Here is a 16997-nt window from a genome sequence, read left to right on the forward strand (position 1 = left end):
ACCATCAGATTTGTCCTCACAAGAATCTTGGAAGTCGTCTTCATTATTTTCACTCTGACTCCCGTCACTCGAGCAAAGTACATCGGCCAAATCAATGTTCGGGTAGCTTACTTTGTACAATTTACTAAACACATTAACTTCTTCACAAAGTTCTTCACACTCGATGCCATAATACTCACACAAATCACTGACAAGAACCGGGATTAGAGTACCATCCATACTTTCAGCAACACTGAGTAACCCTTCATGGGAAAAGTATGCCATTTGTGAGACAATATTCAGAGCTTTCAGGAAAACAATCCTGCAGCTGTTGAGCCAAAGATTCAAGTAGTTGAAAGTACACTTCTGTTCTCAGTTTGGCTATTGGGTCACTAGGTGTTTCATCAATAGCAAGTTCGTCCATGAATCTTTTCCTTTTGCGAATTCTTCTATTGGAAGTTTGCTGGAGGTTGTGTTGAACTCTAAACTGACTAATGCAATCCGGCATGTTGCTCCAAGCTCCGTCGTTTCTCATTGCCTCCACTTTGGCTATAGTCTCAGAAACAACTGTCGGAACAATTCAATAGTCAATGTTTTTTTGACTGTAAGCAAACAGTCACTGGCGACAGAACTTTAAAAATTTCTGAAACGATCAGCATGGTTGCAACGGTATCATAATCGGATATTGATTTTAGAAGTCCTTTTGCTGAATCTGTTTCTGAGTCTTCGGATATGCCCTCTAAAGCTTCTATTAGTTCATCGTAGCAACTGATGATTGTTTTAAGAGCATCACTTTTGCTCCACCATCTAGTCGTGTTGATTCTTTTCAGTCGCATTATTCTAGCCTTACATAGACCTTTTTTCAATTTTTCAATGAAGGTGTGATGCTTTTTGTGGCCAGACATAAACACATAGAGCTCTTGTAGAATTGAGAACATGTGTCGTACTTGAGGACACATATCCATAGACTTCTCAACGACCAATGCAAACCTATGTGAACTACACCAAATGTAGTAAGCTTTAGGACATTCTGTAAGTACAAATGACTTAAATCCATTAAATTTACCAGACATATTTCCTGCGCCATCCATACTCTGACCAACCATACCATTTGTATCAATTCCAATTGTTCGCAGAGTATTAAGCAGCTCAGATGACAAGTGTTCGCCCGTTGTGTCTCCACTGGTAAATACTTTAACAAGTCGCTCCTCTGGCTTCACATTTTCTTTCATTTCTCCATGCCCATCTCTGTGTTCGACATATCGAACTAACACGGTGGTACATTCCTTTTTGCTTACATCTTGTGTAGAGTCAAGAATTACGGAGTATGTGTTGGTTTCATTAACACGCTTCACGATTTTTGAAACAACCATTTCATTCATAAACTTTATTAAATCAAATATGTTTCTGTAACTAAGGAAATTAGATCCAAGTTCTGTTTTGCTTTCTTTTGATTCCTTAAGCTTATTCAAATAAACTCTTGCGACCGGGTTATACTTGGCAAGCACTTTGAAAAGATTTACAAGGTTTCCGTTCGGTGAATCTTTATTTCTAAAGGGCAACATCTGATCCAATAGATAACGGTAGCAATCTATAAGGCCAGATAGAACTTCACGATTGTGATTTACCAATTTGTCACCTTGTTCAGTCAGACCTTTGTCAACCCTTTGTTTACAGATCCACTGAAACCTTGCAATTTGCGAAGATGTGTGTTTTTTGGATTTTTCACGGAGTTCTATATCTCTATCTCCTCTGTGGTCTGTCCATCCCCTATAACCAGTAGTGTCCTATATACTTCTTTCTGTTGGTAAAGAAAATAACAGGCAATACAAGCAAAAGACAGCATCATAGTGTTTACTGTAAACAAGCCATTTCCGTTCTTGTGTGGTTCCGTTTGGTAGAATAGCTATCTTAACTTTTGGATTGAATATCCTTCCACACGAAGTTGGAAAATCCATAGAGTTTAGATTTTGGGATTCTAATTTTTGAGCCTGATTAATAAGTTCTGGTGAAAGCTTTTTATTTGCATAGAAAGCTGGATCTTTTGAATCATCCAAACATGTTGAAGTTTGCGTTGAGAGGGAAGGCTTGGTTATTTTTTCCGGTTCATTTTGAAGAATGGGGCCTTCTTCTGGTAGCAGGTCAGGCTCGTTGACGGAAAATTCAATTCCTGCGTCGGGAGAATATGATACATACGTTAATTCAACATCGTCTGTTGTTTTATTGTCAGACTCAGAACTTAATCTGACTTCTTCGCCGTGCGTAATTTCATTGCGGTTTTCATTAGTGTTTGAACTGGACGCAGATGTAAAAGCTCGAATGTATTCTTTTTCAATAACCGGTAATCTGAAAAGAGACAAACACCCGAGCTGTAAATATTCATCTTTTGTAAATGAAAAATGGTAAGTAAAATAGATATGTACGTTATTTTAAACCTCTCCACAAACATTTTTTTTTAAATTGCGTTAAAATTCTGTACACTTCCTTTAATTATAAAGGCTGTACAAGCTGATTTCAACAAAGCTTTCTTATTTTCGTTTAGTATTGCAGTAAAGTACACTTACTGCAGTGTAAAAGGCATACTTACTGCAGAAACTATATTACCATCTAACATTTAGTAATCGAAGAAATATCAGAGGATGGGAGAAATGGCCCTTGCATCTACCGGTAGAGCTACTAGTAGGTCTAGAACTCGGAATACGCCCATAATGTGCTCATTATGAATGTTCAAGTCGAAAAAGATCTGTTTTCGCTATTCTCAAGAAAGCGGAGCCATAGACTACTAGCTTTGAACGGCAATAATCTAACCGCTAGGACCGGGAGACCATCTGGTGAATAATCATAACCACCCGGTCGCAGCAGTAATACATCCACATAATGTAAAGCTAACAGATTAACGTGCATTTGTGTTGCGACCAAGGGGTTGTGATTGCTCATCAGATGATTTGCTAAATTCTCCAATCGCTAGGGTCTGCTCATCTGCACTTATTCAGGAGCTTGTCCAATTCGTACGGTTTATACACGAATTTTCACCATTTTTGCAAAGTCGTTTTGAAATTGTCTTTTATGGAGCCTACCTGCCAATAAGAAAAGGAGAATTTAGAAATGTTTATGAATACATGGTACTGAGGGGGGAAAGATTTTACTAAGTGCCAAACACTCAGAAAAAGTGACTGTAACTCTGACAAAAAATCTTACGTACGAGGGCAAAAATGTTATTAAAGTTATTCACTTAAACTAGAAATGATACTTACAAGGCAGGGTACCTCGGTGTAACACGCCGATTTTGATAAGATTGCACAGACATACAGATCATCAAAAAAAGAAGCGACACGTATTTTTTTATATCGGCCAACAAGCGTATTGAAAGGGTCAAATAGGGACATAAAAATGGGGTCAAAATGAGATTTTATTCAATATAGCGAGAACGAGAAGAGATATCGGAAAAGGTTAAATGTACGAAATACTACCCATAGTTGACGCAAGCCATTGAGGTAGAACTTACCCATGTGAAGAAAGCAGAACATCCGGAAATGGACCAATCACGTTTACAACATTGTCATAATGTGCTACAGAAATGAGTGAAGAGGGTGGCAAGGAGCAGGAAGAAAGAAAACACGAAAATGGAAAATACGTGTTTTTGCTTTGAGTTCATACGTCACCCGTTTGCGAAAGGGACGCAGATTCATCTCAGTGCACGAAGATTCATCTCTACACGCAAGAAGGATGCAAACACCGTTCGTATAGGCAGCCAGCAAGACAGTACTGCACAGCGGGTTGCATATAAGATCAAAACCTCAAGTTGAGTGGTAGAAACGACTAATAGATGAAGGAATACGAGGTCAGATGACGTAGCACATTACGACAGGTGCAGGTACTGTAAGGAAAGAAAGAGCAAGTTGACGTTGTACACAAAATCAGTTTTAACAGTGAGAGTATTGGACGCGGCGTATTCAATACGAGCTGGTTTGAGTATACAAAGTTGCCAAACGCGAGGTGTAGAGTCAGCAAAGTGTATGTGCATTTGTGTCTTTCACAGGTACTATTCTCAACAAGACAAGCAAGGCGACGTTTAACTGCTTGTGAGACCTAGTGGTGAACATTGGACAGTGTGGTAGCTGGAGTGGTATTTGATTGTTATGTAACTGGTGGTGTGTGCTTGTGCGTATTTGTGCGTGTGTAACAAAATTCAGGTGAGGTGTAAGTGGGCTTGTGACGTTTGTGGTCGCAAGATGGTCTATGTGAATCCCCTGAATGTGGTGGATATGCTAGTGGAGGCATATCAGGAAACACAATATGTCCGGACACCACGAACGGTAACGGAAATGGAGCTCAAGGACTATATTTTTAACATCCTAGAAAGTTTCAAGACGAATGGGCACATGTATGTTGAGATTGAAGAAGACCTATTATGCAGCAATAGATCAGACATCCCAAGTATGGCAAGTGAAGATGAGATGGATGAGTGGGATGGCCCAACGACCTCCAACGTACATACAACTGGAGTCAAGAGCAGAGATATTGTGGACATGGGATACAAGCGGAAGGCAGTATCGTTTTGGAAACGAGGGAAGAAGAGAAAGATGTCCTGGAAATCTGTACAGAAACACTTCAAGCGTGTCAAATGCAGAACAGATCTATATAGATGGGAGAAACAGATCACAGAAGGTGGAACCAAACGTGAAAAGCTAAACGTGATAGACCGAACTGTGTATGAAAATTTTGCGACAGCAAAACAGCGGCATTTAATTGTCCATGACACAGACTTGCAACGTTGGGCGTTAGAAGCAAACCAAACAACAGCCGTTGCTAATTTCAAAGCTTCGAAGAAATGGTTATGGCGCTTTAAAACACGTCATGGTATCGTCTCACGCAAAGTTACAAAATTTGTAACACATAGCATTACAGCGAAGGCCACACAAGTGCACGAAAGCGCTAAAACCTTCGTCCAAAATGTACAATCACTCATTACTGCTCATGGCGAGGATAACGTATATAACACAGATCAGAGTGGCTTTGCTTTAGAATTTCACTCTGGACGCTCTCTGGCTTTGCGAGGCGAGAAGCATATTACAGCAACAATGCAATCTCTACCTGCCATCACACATAGCTACACAATACAGCCTGTTATATCTGCCAGTGGAAGATTGCTGTCGCCCATGCTCATAGTCTTGAAAGAACTTCATGGTACGTTTGGGCCACGGATTCAACAAACAATGTTCCGCCCACAAAACTTATATATTTGTGCATCATCATCTGGGAAAGTGACAAAACAGATCGTTAAGACGTGGTTCCAATCAGTGTTCCTTCCACAAGTCAATGAGCAAACGGTACTGTTAGTCGACTCGTGGACGGGTTATGATCGATCCGACTTGGCAACAATAATGCCACAGGACAAGCAGTGCAACATTATGACGATACCTACACACACAACTGGGTTAATACAACCTCTGGATGTGTATGGTTTCAGAATTTGGAAGAACTTCGTACGCAAAGTATCTGATGCGGTACGCCTTCAGCAACTCAACATCAATCTATACAGTAGAGACAATATACTGAAACTTCAATCCCTTGTGCATAATCAACTTTCATCTCCACGGTACATACATCTATTCCAATACGCATGGTTTTGTTCTGGATATCTTTCATCACGACCAGATTATTTTCCAAATCCAGTGGAGTTTTGTTTTCATCAGTTGACGTCATTGGTCTGCGAAGAAGCAGAGTGCCAGAACCCATCCATCATCAAGTGTTCATGGTGCAAATACTGTTTTTGTTTGGACGATTTCTTCCTGAAATATCATTTTTGTGCTACTTATCAGGAGTGAGCGTCTTGTTTTCAGCATACACCTCTGCTGACTTTTATGTTGTACGTACATATGTACGCGTACTTTCATGATATAATGTAGATACTCATGCGTAGAACTGATATTGCTGTTGCTCTTTATCTTACATGTGGACCACCTGCTATTATATTCTACTGTGCAATGCATTTTGTGTGTGTGTGTGTGTTACTAACTACAAACATTCCCGTTTCCAATATGTATCTCACAGTTGCTCCCATTGCACAATATATGCAACCCACTGTGCAGTATTGTCTCACTGGCTGCCTATACGAACGGCGTTTGCATCCTTCATGCTTGTAGAGATGAATATTCGTGCAGTGAGATAAATTTACGTCTCTTTCTCATATGGATAACGTATGGACTCAAAGCAAAAACACGTATTTTCCATTTTCGTGTTTTCTTTCTTCCTGCTCCTTGCCACCCTCTTCACTCATTTCTGTAGCACATTATGAATATGTTGTACATGTTATTGGTCCATTTCCGGATGTTCTGCTTTCTTCACATGGGTAAGTTCTACCTCAATAGCTTGCGTCAACTATGGGTAGTATTTCGTACATTTAACCTTTTCCGATATCTCTTCTCGTTCTCGCTATATTGTATAAAATCTCATTTTGACCCCATTTTTATGTCCCTATTTGACCCTTTCAATACGCTTGTTGGCCGATATAAAAAAAATACGTGTCGCTTCTTTTTTTGATGATCTGTATGTCTGTGCAATCTTATCAAAATCGGCGTGTTACACCGAGGTACCCTGCCTTCTTAGTAACATTTTTGCCCTTGCATTTAAGAATTTTAGTCAGGGTTACAGTTACAGTAATTTTTTTGAGTGTTCGGCACTTAGTAAAATCTTGTTTCGAGAGGTAAGGGTTTTTATATTCTCCTTCGATTACTGTCAAGCAAGCTTCATTGTCAAAATGGTCTAAACCAAGACATAAACCATGGAACTTAGACAAATGCTCTTCGAGGTACGTCTATAGTGTTTTGGCACTTCGCTTTATCCAAGGGACTGAGTGCATTACTGCTCGGAACAGCACTGTCGTTTGAAAAGCGGAGTGAAAACAATACATCCAAAGGTTTTACATTCCTTACGTAGCTTACTTATGACGTGAGATGTCACCGTGTGTCTGTTGTGAAAACTATACATCACCCATCGCCGTCAGCTTCTTTATAACTATTTGTTAACAAAGATCAGAAGAAATAATTGAATTTGCTATTGTATCTGAAAGCAAAGAGATATCACAATTTTGAATTTTAAACGGAAGCGTTACGTTAGCTGGTCCCCCATACATATCACAGACTTCAGGTAAGATAAAATTAGGTTTGTTTGCTTTATACTGTAATTAGTAAACTAAATAAAGTTACGATGTATTGATTTGTATTTACTAACAATTTGGACCTTGTTTAGGTTACTATATGGGGAACTAGTTTTCGTAACGCCTGCCATTTTAAATCTTAATTGGGATTGAGGATAGCCTGCTCCTTGCAGACGAGAAAGCAATGGTCACTTGCTATTTCGGACTTCAGGTTAGTTTAAGTTAGGTTTGTTTGCTTTGGCAATATTGAAATACAGTTATTTTAAGCAAAAATCACAACGATATACATGCTTCGACCTGTGAAATACCAAATGAACTGCGGGGAGCGGGCTATACACAAGCCCATAATGGATATGAGAAATTATTTTTAAAATGATTTATCTTTCTTTAGTTGATTTCGTAGAACTTGATGATGTCACTTCATTAGATTCCACGTAGGGTGTCCATGGCTTATCACCTTCTTTCACTGCTATAACTTTGTACTTTATGTGTATATTTTTTTTTTTAAACTTGTAAGCGTGTCTCTTTTTGCAATGTTCTGTCCATTTGTCCAGTCGATGCACCGTATTACACATGACCTCTAAGCATTTATATTTCAATAATATTTTCAGTTTTCGAGGCATAATTAAATCAATCAAAATTCTAGATTAGAACAAACAAAGCAAACAACACGTTTGCTGAAACATTCTCTCACCACTTTAAGTCATAGAGATAAATACTATACAGAGTGCGTGCTGAGGACGTTTTATTGATGTCATTTCACGCAGTATAAAATTATATGAGAAAACCGCAGTACCAGGCTATTTTAACCGAACTATTGCTCGGTTACGTTTACATTTATTTATTTATTTATTATGGATGACATAAAATACGTAACAATATTCTGTTACTACTTGATGTATGATGAATGATCATATTTTCCATAGTTTTCTATGTGTCTGAATGTGTGATTACATTTTCCAGGATCTGCGAGAAACGAACAACTGCCTAGCTGGCTTCACTCTGTACAACACATGGAGCTGAATATATAGAATACTACTGGAGCGACCTCTCACGGAAAGTCTCTATTGTACACAATGATGCCACTTTTGAGCTGGTTTTCAGTTTACCGCAGGCCCTGAAAAATGTAATCGCACAAACAGAAAACTATACAAAATATTATCATTAATTCATTTATTATACATCATGTAGCAATTGAACAGCATTATTTATTAAGTGTCGTACATGGTATAAATAAGAAAGAAATAAATGCTCCCAGCAGAAAATGGGTAAATTACCTACACAAAGCGATAAACCGACCAGCCCATCCTTTCATATAGCAACTTGCGCGGTACTTCATTCATAGAGTTTCTAAGCAGGGGGTAGGGGGATTCATTCTCGAGATTTTAAAAAAAATCGCATCGTGTTCCAATGTTATTCTGACGACAGCAAAATTACTTATTCGACATTAGAGTAAAATTCTTCCCCAACTTCTTATTCCCTCTTATTTTTTTTCTCGATGGCACAACTTGCGCCATTCATCCCTCCTCTGGGCGGCTATTCTCTCTTAAAACGAACCAACCTTTCCTTTCATACGGCTACTTGCGCGGTACTTCATTCATCGAGTATCGAAGCAGGGGGTACAGGGGTTCACTCCGGAAAATTTTTGAAATTTAGCTTCTCAAAATCGTGTTTTAATACTATTCCGACAGTAAAATTGCTAGTTCGAAAGTAGAGTAAAATCCCCCCCCAAATTTTTCTCAATGGCGCAGCTTGCGCCATACATCCCCCTGTGGGCGGCCCTGCCTTAATATCATGTACACGTGACTGGAACACGTTATCAATTGACAAGTGTACAAAATAGAATTTAGTTATGGTAATATAGAAAATAGTTCAGATAACAGACAGAGCACAAGGAAATTGTCCCTTTGTAGTCAAGTGAGTAATGCACGTGTTACATGTGCAAGTGGTCATGGGTTTGAATCTCGTTTCGGGAGCTTGATTCAAATACAAACGTCGGTGGTAGACCGACCAACAACCTCCTGTGCATGGGGTTGTTGGTTCGCTCCCAGCTCGTGCCAAGTGAATTTTGTGGTGGTGAACACCGTGTGCGTGCTTTTTATAGGGATTCTCCCGTTTCCTCCCACTTTTTTATTCCACCATTTCTTTCAATTCTCATCATCACCGTCTACTTTAGCCTAGCCGGTTTAACGATGGGACATAAAACTTAAAAGATTATTCGAATACAAACATAGTAATTAAGATCGAACTTCTTAGAACTCTAAATCTTTCCGTTAAGAACCCTAAAAGTGTTGAATTTGAGGAAACATTTCGAGAATTCGAAGTACAGATACTAATGAGATAAAGATGAAATTCCTGAAAACTGATTAAATAATCTTGCATAAAATTAAACCTAAAGATGAAGTCTAAAACGTATGTCATTCTAGTTAAAATACATTCTAAGAAAGGTAGTACAGAATACAATCAAAGAAAACCGCGGTGGGTTGAACAATAAAATTTATTAGTGAAAACTGAAAACATCAAATGGGTGCCGTTATGAGAGAGTTGTGGTACAAATAAACTTCTGTATTTCTTTTTGGTGACGTATGATGTGATGGCAGAGCACTTCCAACAATACTGGATTCCAATATGAAAGAAATGCCACTGACATCTTCGGGACAAGTTCTAACTACACAGTTATCAGGAGTTTCCTGAAGAAACAATTCTTTGCTTCGTATACATTCATTCTGATTCAATTTAATTTACAGAATGGACAAACAAATCACTTTCCAAGCCTTATATACATCAATTGACACAGAGATAATTTCAAACTTTAAATATTGACAAGCATATATAAATTTTCAACAATTTATTTAAAAATATACTCATAAAAGGAAACTACAAATCTTCTATTACCACAATGAATATGAATACTTCACTTAACAAAGAATAACGAAAATACTTGTATTTCCAATAAACTGAATGACGAAGAATCGAATCATCTGGTTTATATCACCATCGTGATATAGATATTCTTTAAATTTTGATTCCTTAGTAATAATTTCAAGTTTCTAATTTCTTGGTAACAATTTCCATCAGAAAGTAGAGAAAATTCATGGGTGTCTACATGGATAACGTCGTGATAAAAATTTCAGGGTAATCCTTGGACATTTAAGGGATGTGAGTCCAGAAAAATGGCAGTGCCCACGGATTTTTTTTAGGAGTTTCTTGTCTCGCTACAGAGTAATCACATGACGACATTTGAACATCCAAGTATATACGTACATATAGCAAATAGCAAATATATACATATACCACACACACCTTTGAAATCTAAAGGAAATCCGGTAAATGCTTTCATCCAGTTTTCTAGGACGAGTATGAATGTATTTTCCATTACACATGAAATTTTTACTATGAGAGAGAATGTGTTTTTCATTATTCTGAAAGTTATTACGAGAATACGTTACTATGATACTACCAAATTGAGTACATATTTTATTTTTCTTTAAAGTTTCTACCATGACTGTGAGTGGATATTTTCATTATTCTTTCAATTTCTACTGCCGTTGTGTATGGATATTTTTATTGTCCCTAATACTCCTTCTATGGGACTGTATGAATATTTCTATTATCCTTAAAGTTTCTACTGTTAGTCAATATTAATATTTCTATTATGCTTAAAGTTTCTGATACCAGTCTCACAGTATATTTACATTAAGCTCTAATTTTCTACTGAAAGCCTAAGTGAGTATTTGCAAATTACTGAAACTTTCTACTACGAGTCTCAATCATTGTTTCAATTATATTTAAAGTTTCTTGTAGAGCCTGAATGTCTTGGGACAGATGTAGTTCCAGTGGAAAGTGCAGTAGACACGTTGTTCTTTGACAGTTTGTATACAGGTTTTACTATTTCAAGACCCGGGTTCGATTTCGGGAGATCATGTGGTTCGGATTCCATGTTAATCAATAGGTTCCGTCTCATATTGCGTCGCTGCTGAAAGGGACATTAAAATCAAGGCAATCAACAGATTTTACAATTTATACAAGAACAACATTTTCAATCAAGACCATAATAGAAGAGTGTGGAGTCTACGGAAGGCCTAAAGAATATAGGAACCTCAAAGGCATATACGTACTTTGCGTGTGGATACCTATAGTATATATCAGAACTTACCGCGTATGTCATATATCTTTCGGGGTCATATCCCTCGAAAATTTCATCAGAAACTTAAGTACTGACATCAATTTTAATACTTGCTTTTCAATCAGTGAAGTTCAACTAAAAATAAATTTAATACATGAAAAGTAGTAAAAGTATTGTTTTCTCTTTGCTTGCTTTAGTCCTTATCATGGTTCATGACTTCTAAATCCCCAGAGAGTAGCTCCCTTCCAGCGACAGGGTGCTGTCTCATTTAAGCGATAGATTAAAAATGGAGAGTAAAGCAGTACTCCTCAGTATCTGACTTGCTTCATTGCATCTACAAGAACCAACATGATTTCACTTCTTACATACAAGTTATTTACTTATTAATTGCAGTGGCGTATACTGGTTTGATGGACTGGGCTACCAGTAAGCTTGCTTACTTATTATTATTATTATTATTATTATTATTATTATTATTATTATTATTATTATTATTATTATTAGTAGTAGTAGTAGTAGTAGTAGTAGTAGTAGTAGTAGTAGTAGTAGTAGTAGTAGTAGTAGTAGTAGTATACAAAATAAGTGCAACAATGAACAAATAGAAGTTGATGTATTTTAGTTGATTTTTTTGTTTTCAAATTATAAATGTTTTCCATCGTAAATAAAATAATATAATATCTCTGTGCACTTAACTTGTCGTGGATTGTATCCACAAAATATTAATTTTTACCAATGTCATTTCTCTCAAGACCCTTCCTATGCAACCTTCCGTGTTTTGTGTGTACTTTCAGTTACTAAATGTAACTATATTTGTTGGATTTGTTTATCATATTCAAGACGCATGACTTCATTTTAATGGAAGAAAACTGAAATTTAGTTGCTGTTCTGTTAACATTTTTTTGTCTGTGGATTAAAGGTGTAATGTTAAGTTTTAATTTAATAAGTAGTTAGGTCTACTAAAACTCTTTTGTGGATTTACTATGCCCATTTATCTGTCCGTACGAAAGAAAAAAATTCTAGAAACGTGTTCCTTGATGGAAATCCGGACCGGAAGTGGGAGAAATCAGCTACTTCTGGTTTTTATGTTGATCGACGAAAAACCATAATATATAGCGAGAAGTGGTTTGCTGCAATCGCCCAAGTGTCCCCATAATTCATATCGGTATTATCTCCACCCTTAACACTGTATTGAAACTCAAAGTTATAGAAATTCACAACAATTCCCGGTTTTAATATTAATCTACGTAGAATATAAACGATAGGAAATATTGATGAGAAGTGGTTCTGTGAATGTAGCGTTTCTATAATACGCACGATTCTTTCTCTTAATTCTCCATTTCAATCTGAAGTATTAAGAGAAACATTTTCACTTTAGACTGTCCAAACAGTAAAGATGGTAATTAATAGCGACTAATGGTGTTCTGGGATTGATTGTGTCAAAACTATTTGGACTTTAAGGTATCTACTAAAACCGGAAATGTTATAAATCTACTACAATTCCCAATTTCAATAATAATTCAATAAATATCATACCATACAAAAGTAATACCTTTACATGGTTGTTGTTGTTGATATTGAGTTTAACGTCCCGCTCAGCAACGAGGCTATATGAGACGTGGACCTACTGATTAACGTGGAATCCGAACCACATGAGCTCCTCCCAGGAATCGAATCTCTTGTCTTCCACGCCAAAGGCACGTATGCTAACCGCTTAGCGACGGAGGAACTCTTCCTTTACATGGTTTACACGTGACTCTGCAACTCGTTATCAATTCGCAAGTGTACCGGAGAAATGTAAATTATGAGAATATAAAGCATAGTCCATGTAAAAGAAAGAACACAATAATACCTTCGTTTTCTGGTCGTCAAGTGAGTAAGACGTATGTTCAGCATGGAAGTGGTCATAGTTTTGAATCTCGCTTAGGATGTTTGATTCGAATACAAATTCAAGGTGTCCTTTGGATCGAACACCTTAGATGTCGTTTCATATTAACCTAATGTTAAAAAATCACCCTAAACATAAAATCAATCCATTAAAACCCTAATGATGGTGGCGATTCCTCAAAGAAACTGGAAGCATTTCGAACCTGGAAACTAAAGGTATCAAAAGTGTATAGAATACTATTTTTATAGTTTCTTTTAAATTCAAATTCTTGAGAACTGATTATATTATATCGCACAAAACTAACAGTCTGTAAATGAAGGATATAAGTATAGCATTTTAGTCGACCATAATGAATTACGGTTTTTCCTCCGGCTAGTAAATACTAGCTACTACCAGAAGAGGGTTACGCCCTCTGTAGGCTAAGAACAAACAATAGATAGGATGTGGATAGTTAAAATAAACATATTTATTAACCCATTTATGTCCAGAACTTTTTTGTCACGATTTTTTTAAAAACCTATCACAAATCATTTCGTTTAACACTAATAAACACAAAATTTATTATATTTCCAATTTTCAAAATTTGAGGCGCGGGAAATCGCATGGATCGTTAACGACCGGCTGGGCACTAGCAGCATAAAATATTTTATGTTTCAAAATAAATTAGTTCATGTGAATATGATGTTCTGCTAGTATATATAAACTTGGAGTTATTCATAAGCATTTTTATTTTCGATACTAAAATACGGATGTTACAAAATGAAATTTATATTATGTACAAAGCCAAATAGAAATATTAATATAATAATATAAATGCTATAAAACATAATAATATAAATGCTTCCATTTTTACCGATTACCCTTCTCACATCTTTCACTATTCATGATAACTGTCGAAGAACCCATCATGCAATGAACTTCACATCATTTGCATCCCTTCACTGTCTTGCTGCTACAAAGTTTTGCAATGACAGCGCTTTCGACCTGCAATTACCAAATGTCCGATGTAGTCAAGTCGTGTTTTGTTTCCATCTTGATCATGCCCTCTTGATGGACCTGAAGATTTTGGCGCTGTTCCATATTTCTACAGAAGAACCTTAGTGCAAGCCCGCTCGAATACCAAGGGCATCCAGATTTTGCCTGTGAGTTCGGCTGAGTATCCACGCGTTATTCATTGTAACATCGAATAGTCAGAACAGAATAGGTACACACCATTTTTTCACTATAAGGTTTGACATCTTATGATTCATCAAGTCTGCATGTTGCGGTTATACTCGTGTAAGGCATGTGGTTGTTGCACTGTGATATTTTTTTATCTTGCAGTGAGTGTCTACTCAGATCGTGTAAAAGTTGCACACCAGTGTGATTTGACATAATACTTGTTACACCATTATCTTACCAAGTAACCACAATAAGTCTGTTAGATTTGTCAACCATGGATTCAAATTCACCTCTTCTACGCTTCTCCATTTCTTTTTTTTCTGTAGGAATCGGACAGTGTTCTGTACGACTGACCCAGTTCCATTCATATCAAGATGTGAGAGACCATCCAATAACTTACCACTGGTAGAAACATATCGAAAAAGCAAATGAAACTTATTCCAGAAAATTCACATTTAGAATATCCACAAACTTTAAGGGTGTCTTTTTTTAACACCAATAAACATTATCTGAACGGGGGAAATGGCTCGACTCAGACAACTACGCAGGAATTTATCCTTGGAAGGTTCCAGAATTTTAGAAGAGTCCATATCAAGATGTTAAATTATGTATAAAACATACAATTCTCCCTCAAATTAGACGAAATGTACACAAAAGTAGGCAATTTTAAAAAAGAAATGACCCTAGAACCCTCCCTCCTTGCACACACCCCTACTGAACCTGATTTATATCACAATTTATGGACAAAACACTAAAAGATACAAAATATGAAATCCAATATTCTCAATTCGGAATCAATTCAGGTCATACCCAGCGGGACGTTAGCGACCCACTGTAAAAATAATCTTCAATTTTGAAAAACGTATAAGTATAAAATATAATTGCTGTTATGTCAGTATTAACATCTCGTGTTTTGTGATCATAAACGAGCCATTGAATGTAACATATCATTTATGATGACAAAAAAAAACTTACATTGAAACATTTTTACATGCACTGTAAAATGACATTTTGCGGACTCAGGCTTCCTGTGAATCAGCAAATCACCCAACAAATAAAACAAAAATACCATTTATTGTATGGTATATTTTTAGCAACACTGCGGTGTCATTTCAGTGTTGCAAAACCTTAAATATGAAATTGTAAATAGTTCTTGAGTCCATAATGACCCACCTGGCCATAAATGGATTAACAATTAACTCATAGGACATTATAATATTTAACCATAACGAATATTTAGGTGCAATAGGTACAGATGAACAAGAAGCACCAAAGCTGGATGAAAACAGATAAAGCAAAGTGAAAACCAAATCACAACATAGAAATGAAATGAAATCTTTAAGTTTTACATCTCACGGTTATGCCGGTTAGGCTAAAGGAGACGGTGATGATGAAAGATGAGTGAAATGGTGGAATGAAGAAAGTGGGAGGAAATGGGAGAGCCCCGAGAAAACCCACGAGCACGGTGTTTGTCCACCACAAAGTCCACACGGCACGAGCTGGGATCGAACCAGGGACCCCAAGCACCGGAGGTGAACGCTCTACCACTGAGCCACCGCTCCCCCAATCACAACATTGAGTTTCTGTTAGTATGATAAATATGTGTTATCTTCTCGTGTAGGGACAACGCTAGGCATCGATGAAGACTAGAGCGCTCTGTTAGAACGGTAGGGTTTACGATGCATATGATGGGAAATGTAAGGAAGATTAGCAACTGAAAAGTATGGTGCATAGTAAATACTGTCATGATGGTCTGGAGGAATACGGTAGTTTATCAGCGCAGAATAAACAGTAATGAAAGTGGTATGATGAGAATACCAGAGAGGGAGAATACATGTGTGGTCTTCAAAAGCTTGCTGTAGAAGTGGATGGTTGGGTTGCAGAAGGTGGGTAATATATTCTGTGTAAAGTGTTTCCCGATGAAGTAGAATGTATGCTACAGAAAAGAACGAATATAGAGATCTGGACAACTTAATATGAACTGGACAACTTAATATGAAAAGCGATGAAAAAGTATAGTTTTCAGGAATATGGAGTTTCTCATAGTATGATGGTGGTGCACATAACCAAACTGTAAAACCGTGCACGAGTATAGGTAGGAGAAAATCTGGTATTCAGGATAAAAGTAACAGAGAGCCCTCAAGTTGTTTCAGCAAGGCCTTTCAGCATTTAAATAACCAGACACCTTTTTTGAGATACCTTGCGGATGTGCCGACCAAGTGTGGTGATGTCCGAAATCAGGGAAATAAAATTCGACTATACAAAAAGGTTTTGTAGGTGCTTTCTAAGGCAGTTAGTGTAGAATACGATAAAAGAAAACAGCGTTAAATTAAGGAATTCAATTGAAAAGTGATAAGTTCGAACGCTGTTCTGCAAGGCTTGTGATATTCATAAACTTCTGTATTTATCTTTAGAGCCTTATCACGTGAAGCAGAACACTTCCAAGCACAATTGACTTTAATATAAAAGGAACGTTACTACCATCTTCGGGAGAAATTTGAAATACAGAGTTATCATCAGTATCCATGAGGGAGTAATTCTTTACTTGGTGTATGAACTGTCATTGGACTTAATTTACAAAATGCGTAAACGAATCAATTTTCAATCCTTGAATAAATTAGTTGGTACACAGAAAATATCAAAGTTTGAATATTAATAAATATATAACGAATTTTAAATATTTAATT

General features: G+C 37.0%; 1 protein-coding gene across 1 annotated transcript; it reads right to left on the reverse strand.

Annotated features, from left to right (window-relative positions):
* Positions 1-566: 566 nt before the first annotated feature.
* LOC145685657 (zinc finger MYM-type protein 1-like) lies at positions 567-1352 on the reverse strand. Its single transcript, XM_081758048.1, has one exon. It carries the CDS (start codon positions 1350-1352, stop codon positions 567-569), a length of 786 nt encoding a protein of 261 aa, XP_081614174.1.
* Positions 1353-16997: the final 15645 nt, after the last annotated feature.

The sequence above is a fragment of the Thermobia domestica genome, chromosome 5, assembly GCF_964235325.1.
Source record: "Thermobia domestica chromosome 5, izTheDome1.hap1.1, whole genome shotgun sequence".
In the NCBI taxonomy this organism is placed as follows: Eukaryota; Metazoa; Arthropoda; class Insecta; order Zygentoma; family Lepismatidae; genus Thermobia; species Thermobia domestica.

Bases quoted from the DNA above. Each gene is read 5' to 3' on its own strand.
- LOC145685657 (XM_081758048.1), bottom strand. From the start codon at position 1,352: ATGGTTGTTTCAAAAATCGTGAAGCGTGTTAATGAAACCAACACATAC.